General features: G+C 36.4%; 2 protein-coding genes and 1 pseudogene across 3 annotated transcripts; 2 read left to right on the top strand and 1 right to left on the bottom strand.

Annotated features, from left to right (window-relative positions):
* Positions 1-374: 374 nt before the first annotated feature.
* LOC132126989 (vacuolar protein-sorting-associated protein 36-like) lies at positions 375-8,236 on the bottom strand (annotated as a pseudogene).
* A 1,004-nt stretch (positions 8,237-9,240) lies between these two features.
* LOC132127885 (proline and serine-rich protein 1-like) lies at positions 9,241-17,300 on the top strand. 2 transcript variants are annotated; one of them, XM_059540144.1, is made up of 12 exons: positions 9,241-9,745; positions 9,882-9,947; positions 10,027-10,095; positions 10,194-10,288; positions 10,741-10,834; positions 10,949-11,059; positions 11,161-11,244; positions 11,392-11,470; positions 11,657-11,749; positions 12,822-14,286; positions 15,558-15,705; positions 16,330-17,300. In XM_059540144.1, exons 1-12 carry the CDS (start codon positions 9,701-9,703, stop codon positions 16,453-16,455), a joined length of 2,475 nt encoding a protein of 824 aa, XP_059396127.1. In that variant the 5' UTR covers positions 9,241-9,700; the 3' UTR covers positions 16,456-17,300. The 2 variants fall into 2 exon arrangements, with proteins under 2 accessions (XP_059396127.1, XP_059396128.1); XM_059540145.1 differs by lacking the exon at positions 11,657-11,749.
* A 1,418-nt stretch (positions 17,301-18,718) lies between these two features.
* LOC132127218 (stomatin-like) lies at positions 18,719-23,804 on the top strand. The gene is made up of 7 exons (XM_059538986.1): positions 18,719-18,835; positions 20,976-21,079; positions 21,230-21,302; positions 21,585-21,667; positions 22,320-22,523; positions 22,638-22,772; positions 22,894-23,804. The coding sequence occupies exons 1-7, from the start codon at positions 18,781-18,783 to the stop codon at positions 23,080-23,082; spliced, it is 843 nt and encodes a 280-aa protein (XP_059394969.1). The 5' UTR covers positions 18,719-18,780; the 3' UTR covers positions 23,083-23,804.
* The last annotated feature ends 2,007 nt before the right edge of the window (positions 23,805-25,811 follow it).

The following is a 25,811-nucleotide window of genomic DNA, read 5'->3' as shown; positions in this document are numbered from 1 at the left end:
ATGTTACCAAACATAAATTATCAGTTTAGCGGTGAATCATCTGCTTAATATTTACAAAAACCTCTCCTCAGTACATCTCCTCACAATGGGGAGGTCTGTCTCAAGATGAGCTTGGCATTTCATTAATATATTAAACTATATTTAGGAACAGTCTACTCATTGTAAAAGCAGTTGGCATTAGGGTCTCACATGCTTTCATGGAAACAGCTTAGAAAAACAGATCATAATTCTTCAGTACTAGCAATTAGTGCCATAAAAGGCCAACAGTGCTACTGCAGCATCTGATATAATACAGCAGAATGAAACGTGATAACACACTAGAAATAATCAAGAAAGTTAAATGAACACATGAAATAAAACACAAAGACAGAAAATGTTATTTAAAAATATATTATTTTTACACAACAATCCAAAATAAGTATATTAGACTTTATGCTGCCATGAGGGAATAAGCAGATTGGTTTCAACAAAAGTGTCACTGAATTTTTATTTTTATGTTTTGAATTTTCTGGTTATTCTGGCATTTTTGTTTTTAGAATTTTCATGAAATATTTTCCTTGTCTTTTCCCCATGTGTTTACAACACGGTTTGATGCATAATGCACACATATTTTTTTTGGACAATCTGACAGCATTGAATATGTGCTGGAGTCACACACAATATCAACATAACCAATTTCAACAACAGACTGGGTCCTCTGCATCCTAAAAATAATTTCTGTCATCCCCTTTTCATTAGAGGCTTTGGAAATCACTAAACATGTTAGAAAAAAAAACATTCATGAAAGACCCTATTGACAAACACAGTAGAAAGTAGGTGCCCACTTGTGTCCAGAGCGAGAGCTAATCAGTTATCAGATCTGAGAGGGATCCGGGGCCAGCAGGGTTCAATAACATATCGGCTTCAAGCATCAGAACAGGTTGGGATAAAAACGCAGACTTTCTACCGAATCATCTCGGCACAAGTGACCCATTTTTTCAGCTAGTAACAACCTGAAAAGGAGAGCAACACATCAGCATAGTGTGATGACACTTGAATTATTGATGAAATAAGGAAAAGGATGTCTACTGTACCTTTCTTTAGCAAGGAGAACTGACAGTCCCAACAACTTGGCAAACTCTTCAGCTGTGAGGGAGCCTTTATCAGACACCTGGGAGAAGAAAAAAAGAGAAAGAAACCTCAATTAAACCAGATGGATGCCCTCTAAAACTACCGCTCTGTGTTTGGGGGTATTGCCAAAGCTAAAAAAATACAATACTATGTTTTGATTAGATAAAGGTGTCACAGTGAATTTTTAACAAGTAGTATTAAAAGGAAAAAAAGTTGAAGAAATTATTTTTTATTAAAGGGGTGGTTGAACTTTTTGAACTTTAGTTAGTGTGTAATGTTGCTGTTAGAGCATAAACAACGTTTGCAAAGTTACGATGCTCAAAGTTCCTTTTAAAGAAATCCCTGTTTAAGGACTACAAAAAATGGCTGGTAGGGACTACAACGAGCTTCTTCCTGGGTTTGTGACATCACTAACCCCGATGTTTACATAAACCCCATCCCGGGAACATGCAACTACCCGTAGTGTTAAGGGGCGCGACACGTTTCCTAACAACGTGCACTAGGCGGTTATCGAATCACAAACACACTGACCCCGTTAACCAATCAGAGTCCATTGCGTAATTCTAAGGGAGGAGCTTGATAGAACCAGGCACTCAACAGACCGTTTTGATGAGAATGGAAAGAGCAGTGTAGAATAAAGGTAAAATATGTTAAAATAACGTGTTTTTTTTTTTAAATGATGCATAAACACAATCGAGCTTTCGAAAAAAGCTGCTCAACCACCCCTTAAATTATTTTTGAATTTAATTTTCTAAATGGCAATCAAGCAAATTCTTGTCCAAAATACTCACACTTTTTTTTTTAAGAAAATAAATAACATGCTAATTCAATTAATTTGATTTGTATTTCTATCACTTCGTGCTGTGACTCCTGTCAAATGATTAATCACATCCAATAAAAGCTTTTGTTTACATAATAAATGCTTTGGTACTGTCTATATTTATTATGCATATATAAATACACACAGCATATATTTTGAAAATATTTACATGTATTTACATGGATATGTTTGTATTCATATCATTTTTATTATATATAAATATATTTAATGTATAAACAATATATTTTTCTGAAATATATAAATGCATGTGTGTATTTATATATACATAATAAATATACACAGCACACACATATATTAAACAAACTTTTATTTTGGATGTGATTAATCCTTTGACACTAAATATATATTAAATTCTATAGAATCATCATAATTCTTCCAAATCATACGCAATATTAAAAAAAACATCTAATTTTGCAATGATATTATCATTTTTGGCATCACAATAACAATTTTGATGGAAAAAAAATAATTTGATGGTTCTAAAATTGGCTTTATTTATGCAAAATCTAATTTCTTATTCTTATGTAAGTGTAAAATATGACCCAGGTGTGATCTTGACTGTTTTCGTGAGATTCACCTACTATGCTGTATATACAGAAAACTTAATGGCTGATTCAAAACGAATAGAGCAATAACTGCCAACTCATGTCAAATGATCTTCAAATATTCTTGCTTGTTTTTTAACATTCCTCTCTTTTACCACATCTGTCTTGGACTCTTCAGGGATGGAAATTTCTAATCTGATACGCCTCTCATTCCAGATCTTTGACTTAAAACACCACCCCCCAATCACATCTGCTAGCTGTGTCTTGTCCAAAAACACTTTGAAGGTGGTTCATTTCATGCCATTTCTAGGAGGATGAAACTGGAAACTTCTCTCACTCTCAAAACCACAACCATTTAATAGAAGAGGAAGAAATTGGCTGTATATGTTCGTGGTTATAAACCTGATCCAATTTCCACTCTACGAACCTGTAATTAAACATGACAGGAAGTTGCCGCATGATGTTTGAATGGCTACATAAGTGATTTCACAGATGGGGGAAAATGATGGCACGGCACTCACGTTATCTAGAGCTGAGGCAATCATTTCCTCTTCACTGTGGGACTGGAGCTGAACCACCATCACGCCGCTGTCAAATACTCGCAACCTGACAGGGAAAGAAAATGATGTTTATGTTGCTGGTTGCTTAAGAACCCAGCTGCTTCGTAATCTAATCGTATGCAACCTAATTGTGGTTTGTGAATCAAATGGTTGTTTTCTTTTCAAAGGTGGAATATGCAGGCAACAGACAGAGGGCGGACATGGGTCCTGAAAACAGGAAGTCTGCCAGGAAGTGGCTGACCGATCCCACGCTGGCCTGCTTCAGCCTACAAAGACTGGCTTACACAGACAACATCCACATTTGCTCACTTTTACTCTCGCAAACACACACACAAATCACACTGCTTACACCCTTACCATAGAGGAAGCTTCAGCGATTCAAACATCTTGCAGGCATTGACTAAGTCTTCCAGAGAGAGAAGCTGTGAAGAAATTTGCAAGAAGATCCACCCAAAAAAAAAAAAAAAAAAAAATCACCATAGACCTACATGAATATTTATGCATATTTTGAAAAAAGGACCCTAAAGATATTTTTCTTACACTTTTTTTTTGTGCGTGTACACATTAAAAATGTTTTAAATGTCACTATGATTCCTTTTTAAAGAATTACTTTAAAATAATACTTTTATTATGGGTCTTTTTTATTTTTTCAGAGAAATGAATGACAGTTTCCACAAAAAAAAAAAACTGTTTTCAACATTGATTCCAAGAAATGTCAGCTTTGCATCACTGGAACAAATTACATTATTATATGACACTATAAATTATAAATTAATAAAAAAAACTTGAATTGTGGTGTTTTTCAAACCCTTCATAAATATCATTAGGATTTTGGGGACAAAACCACATGACATTTAAGAGCCTGAAATAACTTTGCTGTCAATATTCTGATAGATGCAAACCAAACCAATGCATCACATGTATTTAAAGTGTGAGCTTTCTCTCTACTCTCCAGATGGCTGTGCCATCATCAGCTTCACTCTTAATGCTGCTGGGAAGGAGATCAGGATCAGATCTGATTAACTCAATGACAAGACAGACCGATGTTTACAGCTTCTTCTTACCTCCATACCACGGGCTCTGTTCACCAAACAGTACACTTCAGTGAGGGCCATCATTCCTCCACACTCCTATAGAGAGACAGAATAACAAATAATAATGATACAAAGATAATATCACCAAGACAGAATATAAAGTCATCTGGGTATTATTGTAAATTAAACCCCAACAAGGTGATGATTTTCAGATAATGATCAGCTCGCTTTACATTTTCATAATTAATACACAGCAACTGAAAACAGTTGTTCTGCTTTACATTTATGTGGAAACCGTGATACATTTTTTGAAGGATTCTTTGATGAATAAAATGTTCAAAAGAACAGCATTTACAAGAAATAGAAATATTTTGTAACATTATAAATGTACTGACTACTAATTGCTTTCAATGAAAAATTGTACTGACCCCAAACTTCTGAACAGTGGAGTATATTTGCAGGTGGCCATGCAAAGCTGCTTGATGATTATTCAGCATTAGAAATATATAATCCCTCACAGTTACCTCCAGTGGGGCCTGCAGCATGTCTCCCAGCTGTTTGGCGAGTTGGATGTGGTATTGTGTGCCTGAGCCGTGCGTCTCTTGGGTCACTGGGTTGGCTATACCCATACTCAGCAAATAAGACTTGAAGCGGATAGTCTGTCAAACATGACAAATTTAATTGCAGCTCTACTCTAACCAAACATAAGAAAGAATGAGCAAGCCTGGCTGTTATAGGCTACTATCAATGCTGAGAAATTCCAATTTTAGCATGTGAACAAAACAGATCAAGTCATGTTTTTCCCCGTCTGATTGTGGATTTCTGTAATAACTGGTCATTTTCTGTGCAATAAATATTTGTGTCTATTTGGATGCAATGCTGCATTTAAGAATCATGGTGGATCTCAATCCTGGCTGCTTTTCAGCTCAATTCTAGGTTCTATTTATGTCACTGTCTCATTTCCTTGCCCTCGATGCCCCTGTATAAAGTGTATGTTGCGAGCGACCAGGATTTCTGAGCTCTGTGTGGATTACACTGCCAATGTTTGCCAAGCTTTGGATTTAAAGACACTCCACTGAGCCAGAGAACATGACACAATGGTACATAATCAAATGTGTTGTTTTATCGAAGAGAAAGGGACTGATATCTGACTTTTAGAAGCATATCTGTGCATATGGAGGCGAAATAAAACAAAACATTTAGCTATAACAATAAATCTAACAGCTGTTATCTACATGTAATCTAAGAAAGCCTATTAAGTTAAGCAGGATCAAAGCAGTAATAGACTTTGAGGAGAAAACAGCCTTATAAAAAAGGGTCTTCTTACAAGTTCATGTGTGTACACACTACTATTTAAAATATTTGGGGCAGTAAAGTTTTTTTTTTAAATTAATACTTTTATTCAGCAAGGATGCATTAAGTTATTCAATTCTGTTTAAAAAGATTTCCATTTCAAATAAATGCTGATCATTGGAACTTACTTCTTGAGCAAATCAGCATATTAGAATGATTTCTAAAGAATCACGTGGCACTAAAGACTGGAGCAAGGATGCTGAAAAATCAGCTTTGCTATCACATCACAAAACAAATTTTTTTTTAAAATATATTCAGATTGAATATATTCAGTTCTTTTAAACTGTAATAATATTTCACAATATTACTGTTTTGTCACATTAAAGGAATGCTCAACTTAAGACACTTCTTTCAGAAGCATGAACAAATCTTACCACCCCAAATTTTGAACAGTGAAGTATTTATCCAGTATATGATTAATGATTGGCTAATGTCAAATATCTCAGCCAATCACATGACCAAACCAAGCACCCCAGGGCCTTTAAGCTCACCTCATCTTCTGTAATGTCACCCTGCTTGTCTTTGATTTTGTTGGCAATGGATTTGGAGAGCTCCACCATCTCTTTGGCCTGCAGGGAAAGATAGTGATTCGCTGAATCATGACCGATATGATTGGCCATGGCTGTATTGTGCAGGACAACAGTCCAACCCAGCGACCTACTGAGTGACTGACCTTTTCCATCAGTTTACTGAGATCCTCAAAGGCCTGAAAGAAAAGTGAGATGAAAGAAATGAAATCCAAAACACCTCTTTATCAAGGGCCGAAATCACCTGTAAATCACTGGGTGTGCCCACACCTAACAGGATATCCCACCACTGTGCACTCTCTTTTTATCTTCCATTATAGCTGTGCCAGGAAGCTAATCAGAGCTATGAGGTCATCTAGCATTAAAAACAAGGTCCTGCTTGCTTTCAACATCAGGGGCCCCTTAAAATGGGGCCGTGGTGCCCACAGCGGGTCCGATTATCTCAGGCTGGTATCCCAGTGCTGTATGTTAGATATGAATACCTGTCAGTCTGTTTCTCGTTCTTACCTCAGAAATGTTTTTATCTGTCTCTTTTCTTTTCTCTTCCAACTTCCATTCAATACCCACAATCCCCACTGCGCGTGTTCTTCCTGCCTACATAACCACAGAGACCAGGAGAGAGAGAAAAAAAAACGTCTTTGTTAAACATAGACACGCACAAACAATAACTCAAAAAACATGCAAACAAATAACAAAGGAGCAGGAAGGAAAGGGTTTGCCCAGGGGTTACTGCTTCAGGGCCACGGCTTGTTCTTTACAAGACACAAACTGAAAAAAAATAAAATAAAAAAACAGCAATAAAAATGTTGCAAGATATCGATAATATATAATTAATAAACATATCAAAGGTAAAACAACATTTTGTAAATATTTGAACAGCTCAATATTGCAAATGACAAATGGCAAATAACATTACAGTGCCACCTTGAGGATGTAATAAGGACTGCATCTTTATTGACAAAGATTGATTTTATTGTGAAGTGTCATCAGATCCTTAGATAACTGACTAGCTGTCACCAGTATGAATATTTATTTTAAATAATTAATGCTATTTTTCAATTAAGAACAGCTGACACAGTTGTATCTGGTGCTGATGCAACTTAGTTATTTATATATATGCTAAGAAAATATCAATTTATTAATCTCAAATTAATCAAATCAATTAAATAAATCATGCCATTAATTGAAAACAATAATCAACTGCAAATGCTTGCATTATTCAGCTATTCACAAAATATTAATAATAATTTGTTTTTAAATATAGCTACAGTGTTATTGCTAGTTAAATCTTAAATTATTTTTTTTAAAATGTGGCAACTTAAAGCTGAAATAAAATTAAATATAAATATTAAAATTTGATGAAAAAAATAACATTAGATATGTTGCTTTGGCAACTTACTGAAATGAACTGATGTACATAACACAACAAACTAAAATTAAAATGAAAATTTTAAGTATAATAATAAAACAAATTATTAATAACTAAAATATACTAATAAATATACATATAAATACTAAAATAACACTGGATAATTATAATAACTGTACAGTGCATAACTATATACAAAACAATAACATTTGCTATTATAAAAAAACAACAGCAATTATATAACAAAACAAAACCCAGTTGTTAATGTTTCCTTCAAAGTTTCAGTTTAAGCTAACCTTAGGTCCTGTGGAGATGGGCTGTGAGACAGGTGTATTCTCCCATTGTTTCTGAGTCATCTCTTTAGTTAAATGTCTGTAAAACTACACACCAAACACAGCACAAGTTACCTTATTTACACCTTTCTAACACTTCTGCTCCGTTCCTCTCTAAATGTCATGACTGCTTATACTTGCTTCAAACTGCATTAAGCCAGATTTAGTGGAGAGTAATAAGCTCTATGTACGTGGCAGCAGAATTATTCTATGCATCATCATCATCATCATCATCATCTCAGTTGAAATATTTGTGACATCACTCCTTAAGTTACTGACCTCAATCTGCACATGTTCCTTGAAGGCCAGCTCTATATAAGAGTACTTGCTGTGCTGGTAGGGGCCTGGCTCCTTATTTTCCAGGCTGGATACAGTTGAATGACAATCTTGGCACTGCAGGGTTGGAAAGGTAACAGTTTATTTTTAAAATATAGATTAATAAATGGGGAGTAGTTCCAAATATTTTTATGGCATGCTACAGATGCATTAGATGCTCGCTTATGTTTAAGTGCATTCACCTTTTTCCGATGCCAGCTGTTAGCTCCTCAAATAATATGATCTGTGACAAGGGTATGCATATACAACATTCCTACAGAGAAAGAGCGATTTCAGCCATTGTTCTTTAATTAAAGCAAAATGACATTTAAGAGTGGGGGAAAAAAGTTCAACATAAGTTAAGATATTGGACATAACTTCAAGTAAAAGCAGCAAAAGATACTGAAGATGACATACATGTCTCTCCAGAGGAGGCGATGGGTGCTGAGAAGAACGACTCCTACATCAAGTTTAGCCTGTCAATATGGAAACAGAACAATATGGAGCATTATTATATAGACTATCTATTCAAGCAATACATAAATCATTATTAAATTTGATACTATTCCATTTCTAATTCTACAAATTCTTTCCAACAGCATTTATAAACATGTAAACGACATAATCTAAAATGTACATGTGTTTAGCTGTAATGTTTACATCATTGTCAGGTAGGATTTTCCACGCTGTTGTCATTTCAGAAATTTCAGTTGAATCCACACTAAATATCTACGAATAAATACACCGTCTTCCCCATCGTAAAGTCTCACTCCTCTTTGCTGAATTACTAACGTTTCATTCATCTCAAAAAGCCAATTTGTCCAAACAAACCTGTCAATTTTTAACAAAATAATCTTTTACGGTCTATGAAAATAATAAAGCAAAAGTTAATAACGGAGCTACTGCTGTTTACTTTTGCCTAGGTGTCTGTTGAATTCGCCTGTTTGAAAATATACAACAATCTATTCAGAACTTCACTCTTCCCGCGTTGCTTTTAATGTGTGTTATAGAAAGTAATAAAAATGAACTTAAAAGTATCCATTTAATTTTAATTCGCCCCATTTATGATAATTCGAAACATACTTAATTGGTTTGTTATCTTTAAAAATAATTGTCAGTATTTATGATAACTCGAAAAACTTAATATAAGTTAGTATTTGAATAATAAATTATAATTAGTTTAGAAAAATGCCGCTAATTTCAAAGATATAATGTCAACTCCTCTCGAGGCGTATTTAGAAACAGACTCTTACATGTCGGGGTCTTGACAAAGGAAGTCGCAGACGAACTGCAGCCGTTAGCATCTCTGCTAAACCCCAACAAACAGCGACGGTATATCAAAATAAACAAAAATATCGCGTGAACTATGGTCTTCAGTCACTTTTGCGAAATTTGTAATTGTGCAAACACGATAAAAGACATGCATGTATGTGAATAATGGTGCATTTGAGGAGTGTGTGGATTTAGCACCGGACTATTGTTCCTCATGTCATGATGCCAGCCTGATCTTAAAGAGACCGCCTGCCCTCTGTTGCACCTGCTGAAATCATTCAGGCTTCACTAAAAGAATAGATCATATGCACAAATTTGATGAATTCGAACACTGGTGCTGTGAATAAGTATAACAAAACTACTGCATGAAGTGTCCCATCATCAGGTGAATGAAGTCTCGTCATTGATAACCAATACAGTGACCAGGACATTGACGGAGAAGATGGACAAGAAATCCTTTGATATAGTCTTGGACGAAATTAGAAAGGTATCTTTTATATTTGCAGAATTATACAGGTCTGTTCTGGAATTAAAGAGGCACTTGTTATCAGTTTGGTTGATTATGGTTGTTAAATAAGCCACATAGGATCATATTAATAATGTAATTTTTGTTTGTTCTGAAGTGTGTTTTGACAGACCAGCGAATCAAAGCTATAGAGCAGGTTCATGGGTATTTCTCCAGTGAACAGGTAATCTGATACTAACAGTAGAGAACTGTAATTCTGCGTTTATCTTACATCTACTTACCTGTCAAACGTCCTTCCTCAGGTGATTGACATTTTGAAATACTTCTCATGGGCGGAGCCACAAGTAAAGGCAGTCAAAGCCTTGCAGCATGTAAGAATTCAGTTTCTAATTGATTTTGTTTATCTACAGTCTTGTTAGTTGAGCTAAATGACTTGATTTAACCGCATGTTAAATGCATTTTCCTCCAGAAAATGGTTGCAATTCCAACAACGAAGGCTGCAAACATCCTTAATTGTTTCACATTCTCAAAGGACAGAATTATTGTACTAGAACTCATAGCTCTGTAAGTCACGCTCTACAGACATTGTGCACATCTGCAAATATCCAAACAAATTAAAAGTGCTCTAAGTGATGTCACACATTTTTTAGGCCAAAACATTTTTTGTCACATCCAGCAAACATCTCCTCACTATCCGCTAGCTGCTTGTCCCCTGAACACACTGTAAAAAAACGGGGTCTCTCTAGACATCACAGGCTCCACAAACAACAAGAAAAACAAACTGGGCTCACCCGCACCACAAAACATGACAAACTGTTTCAGCCAATAACCGACAAGAAAGATTTGGGGGTGGGGTTTGGGGGGTTAGTGCACGGATGAGGAGGAGGGAGGGTCTAGCTAGCCTCCGTTTTGTTTGACAACAATTCGAACGTCAACAAGAAGTTACGACTCCCGGCATCGCTTAGAGCACCTTTAAATATAATGCAACAAAGCAATGTGTAATGTTTACTTTACAGAAATATTTCTGATGCCCAAAATTACCGTCCTGTGGAGGATGCATTCCGTACTCACCTCGCTGAGAGGAAGCGTGCAAGAAGAATCCTAGAGCAGGTAAAACTTCCTCGTTCATGTGAATTTACTAAATGTACATCATGGCCATGGTGTAGGCTATATTAAATGAATGAATGACGATTTAAATGCAGTATATGTCTGTAATTTGTTTAGGTGTGTAAGGTGGGATGTAAAGCTCCAGTGGCGATGATTTCATCCTGCGGGATGATCCCAGGCAACCCTTACCCCAAAGGCAAACCCAGCCAGGTCACTGGAACATTCCCTGTAAGTTCCCTCACTTAATAAATTTATTAAATACCTTGTAAATGCATTGTTTCATTTAGTTCTTTAAAAAACTAATTGTGGCTTTTATTGGAACTTTTAAGGGATTACCTGCCAAAAAGGATGGAGACGATGCAACCCTGGATGGAAAGGGCATTGCTGCACGCATCCTTGGACCAAGCAAACCGGTATGTTTTAATGGACCGGTGCTACTGCCCAAACATATTTGTTATTTGAATGTTTCTGATAGTTCATTTTTGGCTAAGAATCTCATCGTGTGATTTTGAATAGTGAACAAATTTCTTATTACATCCATTTCTCTCTTTTTCTGCAAGTCACCATCAACGTACAATCCACACAGACCTGTCCCATACCCTATCCCGCCATGTAGGCCACATGCAACCATTGCTCCAAGTAAGACCCTTTTCCTTCAGATTAGAGTAAAATGATCAAGAATAAATTGTATGGGTAATAATCTTCTTAATGTACAAAAAACAGTAGACCATGCATATGCCAGCAATGTGTCTGTGTGCAATATCAAAGTTAATATGGGGGACTGGATGCAAAATGTTCTTACCCTCTTCTCCGGATGCTGCCCAGGTGCGTACAACAACGCAGGTCTGGTGTCAGTGGGTGGGGTCATCACCGCCAGTGTGCCACCCCCACCCTACCGAGCCACTCCCAATTTGGCAGGTACAACGTGCAGTTGCTAACGCTGTGTGCTGCCTTTAACAGCTGTGACTGCAATGCTGTCTGTAGACGCTACCTCTCCACCGCATGCTCTAAATCTGCCTGCAGCACCTACAGCACGCAAATTGATCATGCTTAAAACTCTAACTGGGGTTTCTTTACTGATCTAATATGTTCATTTCCATATGCCACGACTGATTATATTATTAGAGTATTTGATTTTCCAGAGTCTATGTGTGAATGTTATTGTTCTAGAAAAAGTTGTTACTTTAAGGCACTTGCAATAGACGTTAACTACACTTATCACTTTTACAGCTTGCTTCTTAAATCTTTTTTTTGAAACTGATGTTTTAGGCTGATGCATAAAATTGACATTAGAATTTCTCTTATTGTGAAAGGTTTTTATGTATCTTGGAACAAATGTTTAAAAGTCTCATATTAACACAAATATTTAAGCCTTTTTGGCATTACCTTAAATAGTTTAAATCTATTGTGTCTCATTGCATCCAAGATGCTTGCTTGTTTTTTTTTCCACAAACATAGGGGACAAGTTAATTTTCTATGAACCCAGAAAATTCTATAATATAGGTTTGCAACAATTTTGCCTAATAATTGTTTTCACAAGGGGGGCGCTATGTCATATATCGTCGGTCCATGTTTAGAGCGTGAATGCTTGCTCTGCTGCATTGTGCATCTAGAGGTGCAGCTAGAGGATTGGGAGATTCCCTGAATTCTCTCTCGCTTTCTTTCTTTATTTTTTACAGTGTTCCTGTAGCTCAGTTGGTAGAGCAATGCGCTATCAAGCGCAAGGTTGGGGGTTCGATTCCCCGGGAACACATGATAGGTTAAAATTGATAGCCTGAATGCACTGTAAGTTGCTTTGTATAAAAGCGTCTGCTAAATGCATAAATTTAATTATTTAATTTTAATTTAATTTAAATTTAAATTAATTTCTAATGCGCTTTTAAAATCCAACACTAATCAACTTAAATGCATGTGGTACCTTTGTTTTTGACATTTCATAGGGCTTTCTTCTTTTTAATATTTCATTGTGCTTAATGTTTCATATTTTTAGGTTACAGCCGACCTGTCAGTCAACAAAATCCAACCACCAACATCTCTGGCACACCTGCTATCTCTCCTCATAACTCCAACGCATCTACTCCTGTCACCTCCCAGCCTCAGCCTACCACACCAATCACTCCGGTTTTTCCTGGCATGGTCCCATCCCAAAACCCTGGAACCCCCTCCCCTACTCCTGCACCCTCACCCTCACCCTCAGTCATCAAAGGGCCTCCTTTCCCAGCTGGTTCTCCCCAAGTTGCCTCAAACTCCAGTGGCCACACCACACCAGTTCCTTCTCCGTTCCCTGGCATGACCCCTTCTGGTCGAAACACCCCTTCCGTCATCAAAACTCATACACCATCTGGAACACCCTGTGGAACACCCGGGCCAAGTTCAAGCATCCCTCCTTCTCCATTCCACGGTGCACCCCGCTCAGAAACACCTTCCGGTGGACTCACATCTTCTCCCAGGGCAACTGGTGACCCCTTGACTCCTCATGGAGCTATGGGATTACACCCAATGAAGGGTTACCCACCTTCCTCAGATTACCAGTCAGCACTTTCACTCCCTGGCACTCCCTCTACCCAGTCACATTCAGTTATCCGTAGTTACACACCCTCAGGGATGTCCTCTCTCACTCCTGGACGCTCTACTCCCAACATGCAAGGTGTTGGTGGATTACCAGTGCCGCCTGCGGCTCCAAGTCCTAAGCCCTCTCCTGGACTCACCTCTCAGGCAGCCATGAGTAGCTCTGCTGGAGCTTTGTTTAGTGAGCAACATGCCAGCTCCATGGCCCGGCACGGCGGAGGTAGTGGAAGCAACAGTCCTGTTCCTGCTTTCAAAGGTCCCTCCAGGTCGGGCACCCCTTCTCTTAGCTCTCTAGTAATGCCTAGCTCTGCTGTTCTTGCCCGACCCATGGGCATAGCCCATGGTACTGCCTCGCCACAATCTTCTTTACCCAGCACTGCTGGTGTAGCCGGACTCCACAGTCTTTCCTCAGCTCTGGGCTCTCAATCTCGAAGCAGCCCTGCTCCTCATTTTCCAGCAATGTCTCATTTCCCTGGCACTCAGTCCTCCATTTCCACCCCATCCACTCCTACTCCTCCAGTCTCATCTGTATATTCTCCAGTCTCATCTGTATATTCTGGCATGGCTCACTCTAGCGCTCCCACACCCACCCCCTTTGGCCTGGGATTGACCACAGCTCCCTCCGTGTTCCCGGGTCTTCCTCCTGGCCAAAACCCTGCTTTCCCAGGTTTTGGAGGCTCAGGGCCCAGTGCAGCAGGTAGTCCAGTGCTGTCCTCTTTAATGGGGCTTCCAGGAGCCTCTTCCTCAGTAGCCACCGTTGCACCTCTCCAGGCAGCAGCAGTCGCAGCAGCTGCTGCAGCAGGAGTCCCCACCTCTTCTCCTGTGCTTCCTGGATTCGCCTCTGCATTCAGCTCTAACTTCAACCCCGCCCTTGTTGGCCAGGCTGGGTAAATTCCATTTTCCATTTAATTATGTTGGATGATTTCATGAAGTATTAACAAGTAGAGAAGTTTGATTATATTATTCTAGGGTTGATTTAGGGCAGGGGTAGCAAACCTTGCTCCTGGAGGACTACATTCCTCCAGACTCCAGTTCCAAGCCACTTGCTCCAACACACCTGCCTGTTATTTTCAAGAAATCCTGAACACCGTTTATTAGGATTTGATTCAGGTGTGTTTAAAAGAGGTTGGTGCTAAACTCTGCAGTATGGTAGCCCTTCAGGAACAGAGTAAGCTAAGCTACCCCTGATTTAGAATTATTTGAAAAAAGCAGAAAGTGCTTAACCAGGGGTACCTTATCCTTTTCCTAGAGATCTACCTTCCTGTATAGTTCAGTTAATCTGTCTGTAATTATGAAGTGCTCCTGAAGATATTAATGAGATGATTCAGTTGTGTTGGAGCAGGGTTAGAGTTGAACTTTGATGGAAGGTAGATCACAAGGATTGGGACTGAGCACCGGTGTGCTAAACTAATACTGTATGTATCATCTGAATTGTCTATAGTATGGAAATAACAGTTCCAAAACCTTGTGGGCTGCCTACTTATCCAGCATTATAGGTGCACAACACAAAGGCTTCTCTAAAATATAGGAAGCATAATTATGCTTGATTATTTTTTAGGTTGATTGTGTATATTTCATTCAGTAACTACAGTTTAGTCAAATCACTAATTTAACCACTGTTTGTGTTTATTTTATGTGTATTTAATTACTGTGCTGAAAACAATGGTAATTGGAAAACCTATTGGAATCAAACCAGTATAGAGTAACTTTTGTAGTTTTGTCTCAGGATTCTGCCTTAGAAGGGCTATGTAGATAGTAGTCAGCAAGGGAGGTCACTTGGTTTTTGAACTGGTTATGTCAAACATTTTCCAGTTGAAATGCTCTGCAAAGTTTAAAGTCTATCTTTTCTATTCTTCATTTTATCAGCATGATATGAAACCATAGCCACAAAAAAATGAATGGTCATTTGGATGATTAACTTGAAGTTTAGATACCAAGTCTGTCTGCAACATACAACATGAATTATTGCTGTCAAGAAGCATTATTATAGTGAGCACATATTTGCGATAGCTTTTTCGGATAGCATGGTTGCTTTGAATTTAGTATTGCAGATTATTGTGAAACTAAGTAAACAATTGAATCTATTTGTGTTATTAAAATAATCATTAGAACTGCATTATTAATAAGCCTATGCAATGTTGCTTAATGTGTTACTCAGGCTAAGTGGTAGTCTCCAGGCCCCTGGAGGTACAGCTTTCCCAGGGTTGCTGTCTTTCTCCCCAGGGATGCCCAGCTTCTCCACGACAGCATCTCCTGTTGCCCTTTCTGGTCTTCACAACTCCAGCATGCAATCTGCTCTTTTGCAGGTAGGGCCATGCAATTAATTGAAATTCAATTTCGATTTCTGCCTACAATAATTATGAAAATGTAATAATCAACATAAAACAATTATTATGCCCCATTCCACCCCCTTTCCAGCAGTGTGCTTGCACTCCTCCATAAAAGCCCATTTGCATGTGTAAATCAGTAAAATCATGTGACTTTTGCAAAATGGGACATGCTTGAGTTATTAAAGTTGATTAGATTTATTTATGTTTTTAAAAGCGCGTAAGAGAACATGCGCTGTTCCTCAGGAGTCTTAAGGTCATCTTTTAGCTGAACATAAGCTCACAAATGGTCAAATACACATAGAAATGTGTCGCTTAGTGATTATTCATGTAAACTCTCTTTGGGAATGTAATAAATGAATGTTAACAGATTAGAGTGAAAATACTTCTGTAAAAGTAAATTGGATCATGCGGCTCTTAAAGTGACAGTGGGCTATATTCCTGCTGCCGACTGTGGGCTTAAGAGCCGTGGCTCTTTGATTGATCATTAGGGCCACTGGATTTTATTATTATGTCTGCTATTATGATTACGAGCAAGATTTTTTTAGAAGAATTTGCTACTCTATGCAAATGTTAATGTTTGTTTTGTGTGTGTGATTGCAGGCTCACTCTGCATCAGCGCTTGACAGTTACCCTCCCCAGCCAAATGGATTCACGAACTATCCTGCAGCCACTGGCTCAAGTTTCCCTCTGCAGCCAGGCCTGCATCCACAACTGGGCTGGCAGTAACTCATTATGAGTTACAGAGGACAGGCATATCGAAAACTGTGAGTGCAGTGTGCATAAACAGTGACGAACATTGTGGACTGTCGTGATCTGCTTGGAAAAAGGTGTGTAATAATGCAATTATGGGTAAATTCAAAAACTTACGCGGCAGCTCTACTCTCCAATAATTTCCTGTAGAAGACACTCAACATCTCAAATAAAGACAGGCTTGTGGTTTAGAGCTCTGCATTAGTAGAACAGACTTTTTATTGACTTTTGAGGGCTGGGCTGGACTGTTTGTTATATGTATTTGAATGGAATTAATAATATTCTTTAGTATTATTTTGTTGGTTTGTAGTAGGGTTTAACTCTGTTTAAGCATCATAATTTTAAAAATGAATACTAAAATGAATTTTAAATATACACCAGTAGAGCAAATGTGAATAGTGTGGGTGTCTAAATTTTACTGTTTTTCCCTGTATCATGAAAGTAGTTAACTGACCTTTTCTTCAAATCTGTCAAATACTGTACATGTTAATACCCTTTGAGAATGGGTAAATTAGGTGTTTGTTCTTTGTACTGTAGCTGTTCTGTTTTCCCCCCATTATTTTCCTAAGTTACCTTGCAAATATTAAAGGAGATGCTTTGCAACTCCAAAGTGACTTTAGTGTTACAAATTTTACAGTTGTCCAATTTTGCTGATATTAAGGTCAGAACCATGAAATTTGCATGTATACAATGTGTAGATCTCAGTGTCTACGATAATCAAGTTTGTGTTCATTTATATATTATAAAATATAATAAAGAATATGGTAGGTTTAGTCTAGTATGTTCTAATAGCTTCATGAAATAAAAGTTCTTTTCTTAGATTCTCTTGCTGTTTGTTTTTATTCAGAATTTTTTGGTTCGCAGTGAATGTCACTTCACCTTTCACCTGTTCAGGACTTTCCAGAATGACCACAAAACCCACAGCAGCTTTCTAAAATGAGATGCAATGTAGGCAGTCACTACAAAAAAAAAAAAAAACCTAATTCTACATGTTTTGCTACCAGTATTCTATTGATGACAGCAATTAGCAATAAGCAAATTGGTTTTAAGATCGCTGTTTTTAAAAAAAAAATTTAAATAGAAAAGAATAAACTTGTGTTGTATTAGTGATTTACCCTTTTTTTATTCTGAGAGAAAACCTGGCAAAATCCATATTGAAGTCTTTGCTGGTTAACTTTTTCAGAAAACTGAATTTTTTTTATGTTGATTTACCCTGCCCTTAACCTTTGGTCACACTGAATGAATGTAATAACCACTTTAATCTTTTTCACATCTTCACATCATAGTTTCCACTTGACCCTTCATTCACTTACTTACATTTACTAACAATAAAAACTACCTGTAAATCATTTACTAATCTAAGATAATAATTACAACATTTACTAATGCATTATTGAAATACAAAGTTTTATCTATTAATATTATATTAATGGACCTAAACAAACAAAGTAACAATGAACGGTTGTATTTTTATTAATGTTAACAAAGATGAATAAATACTTCAACAAATATACTGCTCATTGTTAAAGTTAGTTTTGCATTAACATTAACTAATATATGTTTATATAGATTAATTCTTAAAGACAAAATAATGAATGGTAGGCTAATTGGTTTTAGTTGGCCGCTTTTTTTTATTTTGTAAATTGATATTAATTTAATGTGTTGGAAAAAAGTTTGTGTGTTTATTACTTTTTTTTCTCCTTTTTGATTCTTAAAGAAAACCTGAAAAAAAGTCACTAATGAGGTCTTTGCAGGTGAATTTTTTCAGAGAACTGTTCTAAAATATTACAGATTATTTTTGACTGATTTACCCTTCCCATACTCTTGGTCACGTAGGAGATAAATAACCACTTTAATCTTTTTCCACATCATGAATCACCAGACTCCTGCAACTACTAGTTTCCACTTGACCCTTTGTCATATTGACCCTTTGGATATTTTATTAGTTTTACTAAAAGTAAAACAACTACATGTTATTAAAAACTAGTTGGAAAAAGGCATTCAAATCTGTATAGGGAGAAGCAATCTGGCTAGCTGAAAAATAAAGCATCTTGGCCTAAAGCAAACACAGCGGATGTGTTTCAGAGAATTCACAATTATAACTGCTTCATTAACAAACATTAGCCTCATATTGCACAATGGACGCTGTCATAAGACCATTAGAGTCTGTAAATGATCTTCTAATTGCATTGTAGACAAGGCCACACCCTTCATAGGAAGTGCTTTTGCAGTACAAATACATTTCTCAGTTACCCACGAAGCCAGTTTCGTCTTTTACATCTCGTGTAGCAACAAACCCACATGGAAATGGAGTCTGAGATAGAACGAGGAGCCCAGAGCAAGCAGAATCTAATCAGTAAGATAATCTCACTTTTTTTACTCTAACACTTTTGTCTCTGAACATTAGACTTTAACATGCTGAGAGTATAATATAGTACCGGTAATAGTCTTTACTACAACAGGACTTGTGTGTTGAGGTTGACTGAGGTGTCGACTGAGTTTGCATTGTTCAGCTATGATCAGTTCGATTTGACATTTGCATTAGTGTTTGATTTGCAAAGCAGTCAATTTTCCACATCGGTTCGCAACTGTTCCTGAGGAAGAGGAAGAAAGAAATATACAGTACATATATGAAATCACATAGCTGTTTGTGTTATTTTCATTAGGCTATTCCTAGTCAGAAATTGTTCAGATATTATCTGAACAGACAGGAAAGGTCAACTAAGCTTGAAGGTAATGGTGGTACATGGCATGTCGCAATATCTAACAGGATAGTAACTACAAGACTAAAGGAACATCAAGAAGTGATGGTGAAAAAGAAAGGGTGACAGCCACAGAACATAAACTATACAAAATTTTTATGTATTTTTTCCATGGTCTGTCTGAATACAAGATTCTGATTGGCTGGCAGGTATGGAGTAAAACAGTTTAATGCAATATATATATATATATATATATATATATATATATATACAGTACTTCAATCTTGACGCTGAATTCACAGTAAGTTCTATATTTGTCAACTACTCATTTTAGCCTTCAACATTTTGTGGTTCAGAGTTAGCAATTATCCAGATTTGAGTAATCACATAAGATTATATATAACATGAAGAGTTTAATATAGTTTCTTGATTTCCTCTCTTAGGTTAATAGATTGCTCTGTACAACACAATATTGTAGCACTTCTGACTGTATTATACTATAACCAGTACAGTGAAACACCACATGGGAACACATATAAACACGTTAATCTTTCTTTTCGAAAAGCATGATAAACAGGTCATATAAACATAAAATATGGCCTTGGTTTGAAATTGTTGGGTGTGTGTGGAAATATTAGCGTAGCCTTATCCATCACACTTAGGGGTTGTGGGGCCAATGTTCACCACCCACTCAGTGGCAGCTCGTCGGGGAGGCAGGGGGGCTTCCACAAAATTTTTGTGTCTCCGAGGCTAGCCTTCCTTCTGGATAATATCAACCAATCATCATAGAGTATTAGAGACTTAAATTATGTGATATCAGTTTCCCGTCTCCCACTGTGCTGATAATGTAGAAAGTACTTTTGAGTAGCAGCGATATTGAATATTTGATTTCCACTAGATTTACAAAGCTGTCATTTAAACAGTATATATTCAAATGAAAAATAAAGGAAGTAAACACCTAAGCTGGATATAGGCTACAGCAGTCGGATTATATAGCGCAACATGCAGCTCTCTTTTAACACAGACTTTTAAAAAGGGATGGATGTTTGCTGGATGTAGGCCAGATAAGTGAAATTATATAAATCTTGCTGTATGTGTGTCGTTTTCTTTACGTGTTCAGACTAAAAGCAACTAAAAAGCCATTTAAAGTGGTTAAGCAAATAATAATAATAATAGGCAAGGATCCCCAGAGCAATACAATTATTGTACCTCCTCTATTTTAAACCCACGAGCCGCCACTACACCCACCCACTCACCCATAAAGGACCACCCAGAGATGATTTATAATGAAGTGGGATTCCCTGGTGACACATTTATCTGAGATACTGTTGATCCAGTGAGGGGCCGATACAGAATTTTTGGTGTTAAGTGCATCTATTCAGAGTTAAGCGTGAAAGATAAGATGTGGTTTACAGTTTGATTGCTAGTAAGGGTTAAGATGAGTCTTACTGGTAATTTGCTAGTTAGAAAGGGAATATAGTTTAGCAAACCAATCTATCTAAATGAATTGAATCATAATTTTGAGCGTAGTGGTCAACTGTTACACTATGACACTTTTTTTTGTTTGGGTCATTCTAAAATGAAGTGAACCTAGGATGTGGAAAGAATCGTGAAACTGCATGGTTCAGATTTTCTACAAGACAACTGCCTTTAGCAATATAACTGTAATATATAATGTGAAGCATCAAATCACATGCCATATGCATTGAATAAAACATGTAATTAGCACAGAGTTCTTTCACACAGCTCAACACGTGCGGTTTTTGAGAACGACACTGTTTTCTGTGGTTGCAGGTGAAAATAACGGTGGTCTGGGCTGCTGTGGGTGGATCCTTGTGATTATCTCTGCATTTTTCTCCATCTTGATATTTCCAATCACCATTTTCTTAAGCATTAAGGTATGAATCCTAACAGGACAAACAAAACAAATAATCCTGAAAAATATGAATTACTATGCTCTCGGGGAACAGTGTTATTTTTGTATAATTTAAGTTGTTGTTCAAATGTTTTATAACCCACTTATAATAGGTTTGATAACTGTTTTATAGATTGTGAAAGAGTATGAGCGTGCTGTCATATTTAGACTGGGGAGGATAACAGCCCGAAAAGCCATAGGACCAGGTAATACTTTGATTCAGAAGGTTAAAGTTAAACAGACTCTTAAATAACACCATCTTTTGTCAAGGCAAATCAATATTTGCCTTAGACGTTCCTCTATGGCACAGGCACCAATTGTTTACAACAGCTGAGGACATTTACAGAACTTGTTCTTAAAACAATAAATGTGGCTTACTAGCTCAATTCCTGTTCAAGGAGTCAGTTTAGTTCAAATAACGAATAAACATTGTTTGACACAGACCATATAATAACTAATATAATAATAATAATGTTACTTGTGTCCAGGAATCTTCTTCATCATCCCCTGCACGGACTCGTTTGTTAAAGTGGATCTTCGAACCATCTCATTTGACATCCCTCCCCAGGAGGTAAACTAAAATAAAATACTCAATAAACCACAGGTTAATATCGAGTAACTTGCATTTAACACGCGAACAGATCCAGCAAGCGAAGTCAAAGCGGAATCAACTGCTGTTCTCCAAACAATTAAGGTTTTATTTCCTGAACACGTGTTTTCGAACGAATCATTTCCGTGAATGATTCAATGACTCGGTCGTGAAGACGGTCTTGTTTCCTTCTTGAACGAGTCGGTGTTTTTGAGTGAAAGGTTTGAGGCTGAATGCTAAATAACATATTAAATAGCCCTCCTACTATCTATGCCACATACATATATGGGAGAAATCTTAATGGTTGTAGAAATAGAATGCTAGTGTACTATTCTGTTTTGAAGTCACCCTGATTGAATGACTATGTGACTCACTCATGACGACGTCACTTGTTTCGTTCCTGAACGAATCAGTGTTTTGAACGAATCGCTTCAGTAAATGATTCAATGACTCACTCATAAAGTCTCGTGTTTTTAAGCAAATCGTTTCAACAATTCACTCAAAACACACGTCATGTTTAGTTTAGTTTGCGAATGAGTCAATTGCATGACTTTATTTAGGCCAACTCCTCAAGGCACAAGGCAGTCACTTGTTTTGTTCCTGAAATATTGATTTTGTATTTGTTTGCATTTAGATCTTGACCAAAGACTCAGTGACAGTTTCTGTGGATGGAGTTGTGTACTTCCGTGTAAACGACCCTGTTGCCTCAGTGGCAAACGTGTCTAATGCAGATTACTCCACTCGCCTGCTGGCCCAGACCACCCTGAGGAACGTCCTGGGCACCAAGAACCTGTCTGAGGTCCTTTCTGACCGAGAAGGCATCTCCCAAAGCATGCAGGTGAGTGTGATAGTGAAGAAGAAAGGTACATTTGGCATTGCTGCTTGTGCATCATATAAATGCAGGTCAGATAGTAGCTTAAATTTTGTTCCATAATTCTTCTCCCTGCTGCAGATGAGTCTAGATGAGGCCACAGATTCGTGGGGAATCAAAGTGGAGCGGGTGGAGATTAAAGATGTGAAACTGCCACAGCAGCTGCAGAGAGCAATGGCAGCCGAGGCGGAGGCGTCCCGTGAGGCCAGAGCAAAGGTGAGTATTACTGCCACACATTACTATGACTATGTATGTTTAAATGTATTTTAAAAAATCACTACATATAATGTACAATTTGTGATGCCACACCCTAATATAATGGTTTGTGTTAATGTAGGTTATTGCAGCAGAGGGTGAGATGAACGCATCCAGAGCTCTGAAAGAGGCATCTCTAGTGATCGCAGAGTCTCCATCGGCCCTTCAGCTCAGATACCTCCAAACCCTCAACGCCATCGCAGCTGAGAAGAACTCCACCATCATCTTCCCTCTGCCCATGGACGTCATAAGCCACTTCATGAAGAAATGATAGCTGAAAAATTCATAGTGTACAGATGCTCGCAAGTTATTCATTTAGAAATTGTGCATGATTTTCTTCTTTTTCATCATTTATCTTTTCCGAGAAAGAGTGACAAGGTTTACAAATGATTTATTTATAAAAAAAAAATACAATATCATTATCATATTTTACAACGTATATCAGTGTGTAACAACTTTCATATGCCAAAGAGTATGCATGAAATTAAATACACTACAACAATAAGTAGATTTTACATTTCAGCTGTTCTTCACCTAACCATAAACAACCGTTCATTTAGAGACCAAAAAGAAACATTATAATAGCAACATTAGGAATTATGAACATTTACTGCACTTAAAAATTAAGATTAGGTTTGCATTAGATTCAGTTAGTACTGTGGCTTCAGAAAGTATGATGTATAGTGCACGTCACATGGACTACTTTTTAGTGGTCAGTTAGATCCCAGTGACTAGAAACTTTTGAACCCAGTTTCCAAAAGGATTCAGAATTATTCACTTGGTTCAGTGAGTAGTGTTGGTTAAATTACTCTAAATAAAAAGATAACAATTTTTTTTTTTTACTAATCTTCAACAGTGTATTTGAATACTATCTTAATCTCTCTAAAATGTATTGCATTACTAATTATTACTAAATACTTTCTTTACCTTGACCAGCTGAACAATACAGGTATAGTAATTAAACTGCTCTTTTAATTCGTTCAAATAAATGATTAGTGACTAGGTTTTTATTTTTATTTATTTTTTTATTACCAATATTACAATTACAATAACACCAAAAGTACATCCACTCTGCTGGTTTGCTTGTCACACATCATGGGTTCTTGTAAAAGTTACAATTGTTATCCTCTGAATATATAATAATTATATATAATTCTGAATAAAACTGATCAAAGTATTTTAAGAAGGTAACATTAAAAATGTATATAATATAACATTAGGTGTTAAATCCACTATTGTTTTATATTGAATTGTTCTATAGTCTGTACAGTATTTAATGCAAGTACATGAAAAGTAACTGCAAAAAAAATAAAAGAGCAATTCCTTAATTTTAAAGGGAAAAGTGATTAAATTACAGTCGTCAATCTTATCAGGTTACTGTACATCGTTACTCCAGTAGATGGCGATAAAGTGTATATATATATATATATATATATGTATGTATGTGTGTGTATGTATGTATGTGTATATATATATATATATATATATATATATATATATATATATATATATATTTTTTTTTTTTTTTTGTATAAATGTATTCATACATTTGTTTACTGTTTAATTTTATTGATTATTTGTTCATTGCCTATGTAATTGCCAATGCTTTGGCAATACTGTACAAGTCATGCCAATAAAGCTAATTTGAATTGTGAATTGTGTATTTTTTGTGAACTGTATGTGTTATTAAGACATGCCAAGACATGTTCCTGGATCAACATCTTCTGATTACTGTCCAAAAATATAGACTTAACCCAATCCCCACCCCTAAACCTAATCTTATAATATCTAATGACAGATATTTCCTAAAAAGTTATATCTCAATTCTGACTGGTTGATTGGAATGATGTTCCTGGATCAACAAGGACCGACCGACATTATGAAATATAAAATAAATCCCAATTATGAGGAACAGGCACAATTAAGACATATTAAATCACACTGTGAGTTATATAAGTAATTATCTATTGATATTTTAATTGACTTCCACTCTATCACCCCCAGAAGGCATGTAATATATCCTGTCAATGTAACTTGTTTGGAAGTATTTCTTATATTTGCAATTCCATTTGGTGCAACTAGGCACAAACATTATACACTGCATTGTCACTTCTGATGTCACAAACAGATGGAGCTTGTAATGTTCACATAAACATGTAAACATTTAAGATATTTATATATTATTTGTTATATAAAAATATAAATATATATTTACATAAATATATATATATATATATATATATATATATATATATATATATATATATATATATATATATATATATGTACTTCAATATATACATTTATGTGTATTTATATACATATAAATATACATAAGTATAACTAAAAACAGACTTTTATTTTGGATGCGATTAATCGTGATTAATCCTATGGATTAATCACATTGTTGTCATTGACACAAATATCCGTTAAACATCGTTCGTGGAACATTTTACTAAAACATTTAAGTTTAAACATCCATCTAATGTTTTTGAACAGTACTACTTTCTACTTTCAGATGATTTCGACTGGAGTTCATTCAAAAGTAACATTCATTCGTTACATGAAAAAAATGTTTTTTAAATAATTCAAAAATGGTATGTTTTAAATGTTCCGCGAACATTCAGAAATAATGTTTTAAAAACTTGAAAGGAATGTTAGTAAAACATTCTAAAAAACATATTTTTGTTAGCTGGCTAATGATAACAAATAAGCAAAAAAAGCACATGAGCATTTTCTTTTGAAACATTTTAATATTCATCCCCAGCCCCCATAGTGATTACAAATGAGTTATATATAAATTCTTTCCATTCCTAATACTTCCTATGCTACAGTTACAGCGTGAACCATCACAAGTTGAAAACGTACAAGGGGAAGGAATGATCCATCCAAGACAAACATGCATCGATTACTGTGCACTAAAACACAATAAAGAGCTTACAAACGACTGTAAATCCAGTCAGAAAAGACATAATAGAAGTCAAATGTTAGTAAGTAGAC

Source organism: Carassius carassius, chromosome 45 (assembly GCF_963082965.1).
Source record: "Carassius carassius chromosome 45, fCarCar2.1, whole genome shotgun sequence".
NCBI classification, from domain to species: Eukaryota; Metazoa; Chordata; class Actinopteri; order Cypriniformes; family Cyprinidae; genus Carassius; species Carassius carassius.
This window is presented reverse-complemented; position numbering and strand designations above follow the sequence as displayed.